Raw genomic sequence first — 2,283 nt, forward strand, 5'->3', positions numbered from 1 at the left:
ATAGGGCTTATCTTATTTATAATATAGGCCACACACGTGTGTTTCAAACTAAATATAAGCATTTTCATCATGGTTTTATTTATTACAAACATATCCTTTCACCATCAATACACATTGAGGCCCTTCTTTTAGGTAAAACGATCTATCTTAAATGTTCTTTCTATTTGAGTTGGGACTATTATGTGTTCAATTTTCTCACCTTAAAAAATGCGCGCGAAGCGGGCAATTTTTTTTCTTTTTTGAGTTTAAGGCTTATGTTACCGGTATATATGGCCACACACGTTTTTTTGAAAACTAAATACAGTATAAGCATTTTCATTATGGCTTTATTTATTACAAACATATCTTTCACCATCCTTACACATTGAGGCCCTTCCTTTAGGTAAAACGATTTATCTTAAATTTTCTTTCTTAAGTTTGGGACTATTATGTGTTTAAATAACTTAGAAGGCTAACCTTTAAAAAAAACATAAAAAAATTGTGTTTTTAATTCTAATTTCGTCGGAATTGATCAAAACTCCCTAAAATGTGTCATTTTTAGAGGAAATTGGCGGCCTACTTTGACAAGAAATGATTTTTAGGCACTTTCAGGGGGTGAAAATGGCATCTTCAAGGGGTGGGAAAAGATTTTCCACAGATGGATATTTTCCCCTTGTCCCCCGGTGCTTACGCCACTGCGGAGAATATCTGGTGGCAAAGAAGCTATGGACACCTTTTGAAATGGAGAAGGGGTTGCAGGGTGTTGTGAGTCTGGTCATTATGATATCTTCCTTACTTATTCTTTATTTTTCTCTTCTCTTTTTCTTTTCTTTTTTCCTTTTCTTTTCTTTTCCCCTTCTTTCTCTTTCCCTCCCTCTCCCCTCTTTCTTTTCTCTTATTACCCAGCCCGGTACGACGGCTTGGTCAGCCCGGTGAAAACCGTCAGGGGTGAGGGGTGGGGCAGTCTGCCCCCCTGCACACCCCCCCCCCCCCCCGCCTGTGACGCCACTGCATGCATGCATGTTTGATACATACGTATGTTCCTTGACAATTAAAGCGAATTTAAATCATAATCATTGCAAACCTCTGTCCACTACTACACTGTAGCTTCATGTAATTCCCTTTGTCGTCACAAGACGGCGGCAACCCGATATCACCGACGTTAAATACCATAGCGGATGCTAGGTTATGACGAAATTCACTCTCTTCCTGTAAACATCTGATTTAGATTTGGAATAATATTAATATTATTATTAAAAATAGCAAATATTTCAATACTAGTAGAGTTGAATTTACTAATAGCAATAATAAATAATAAATGTAAATTATAAAATAAATGATAGGCATATATTGTATCATTATAACAATTTGGTTAAATTACATTCTCAACGCCTTACCTTTTCTTAAGTGATGTGCTTGGGGTCACTGTAAAAAAAATATAATATGTTAAATCACATATTTTAATGACTAATATGGTACAATGTATTTTTTTTTTAGATTACATTAACTACTTGTATTTATAATATTATAACAGACAAGATTATCAAATCAAATCAAATACTTTTGTTTAACTTTTTTTTGTATATACAATACCCGGGATACAATACAATTGTAACAAAAATATATAGAATGTAAAAGTAAATAAATATTCTACAATAACAGCACTAAGTGTTCAAGTGTCTCATCCAGTTCACATACATTTTTTACTCATACATGCAAGACAGATTTAAAAGAGTTACGATGCTATTTCTCATTCTAATCATGAAAATAGCAAGTTTTCCTATACCCTTCATAGAAAGATGGAACTTTGAATTTCTTGTTACATACATCTGACCAAAACTACAGTGCCTTGAAAACTCCAATTTTCTGAAAGCATTATTGCAACACACCTGCAACTCCCTGATATTAACCTGAGTAAACTTAGCCCATAGGCTACAGCAATACATAGTTTTACAATAGGATTTAAACAGATTACACTTAACCTTGTATAATTAACCACTGTTGTAAATAAATCAACCACTGTTGTAACAATTTCATTAACGACTATTGTTAACAGCGATATAACCACTGTTGTAACAAAATTCATTAACTACTAGTGTAACAATGATTTAACCACTAATGTAACAACGTACAATATAGAAGTCTTTAAGCTAAAAACTTACATTGTCTTATGAAAACCAAATTTCACATTATTCATGATTCTGGCATTTTTTTATATATATAATTTATAATTTTTGATATAGAAGTTAAAAATTAGATTTTAAAAATAGTAAACAGCTCAATATAGCCCAAATGTTTATGTAT

General features: G+C 32.7%; 1 protein-coding gene across 6 annotated transcripts in view; it reads right to left on the reverse strand.

The window, feature by feature from the left end:
• Positions 1 to 2,283, reverse strand: part of LOC117100270 — a 23,564-nt gene that overhangs the window by 8,859 nt on the left and 12,422 nt on the right. For all 6 annotated transcript variants that reach the window (XM_033239898.1, XM_033239897.1, XM_033239902.1 and 3 more), the window contains 2 exons: positions 1,377 to 1,404; positions 1,064 to 1,198 (listed from right to left, as the gene is read on the reverse strand). In XM_033239898.1, the coding sequence (XP_033095789.1) occupies positions 1,064 to 1,198; positions 1,377 to 1,404 (163 nt within the window). The remainder of the gene's footprint in view (positions 1 to 1,063; positions 1,199 to 1,376; positions 1,405 to 2,283) is intronic.

This window comes from Anneissia japonica, unplaced genomic scaffold (genome assembly GCF_011630105.1).
Source record: "Anneissia japonica isolate Jap-2015-1 unplaced genomic scaffold, ASM1163010v1 scaffold287986_len575832_cov185, whole genome shotgun sequence".
Taxonomy (NCBI): Eukaryota; Metazoa; Echinodermata; class Crinoidea; order Comatulida; family Comatulidae; genus Anneissia; species Anneissia japonica.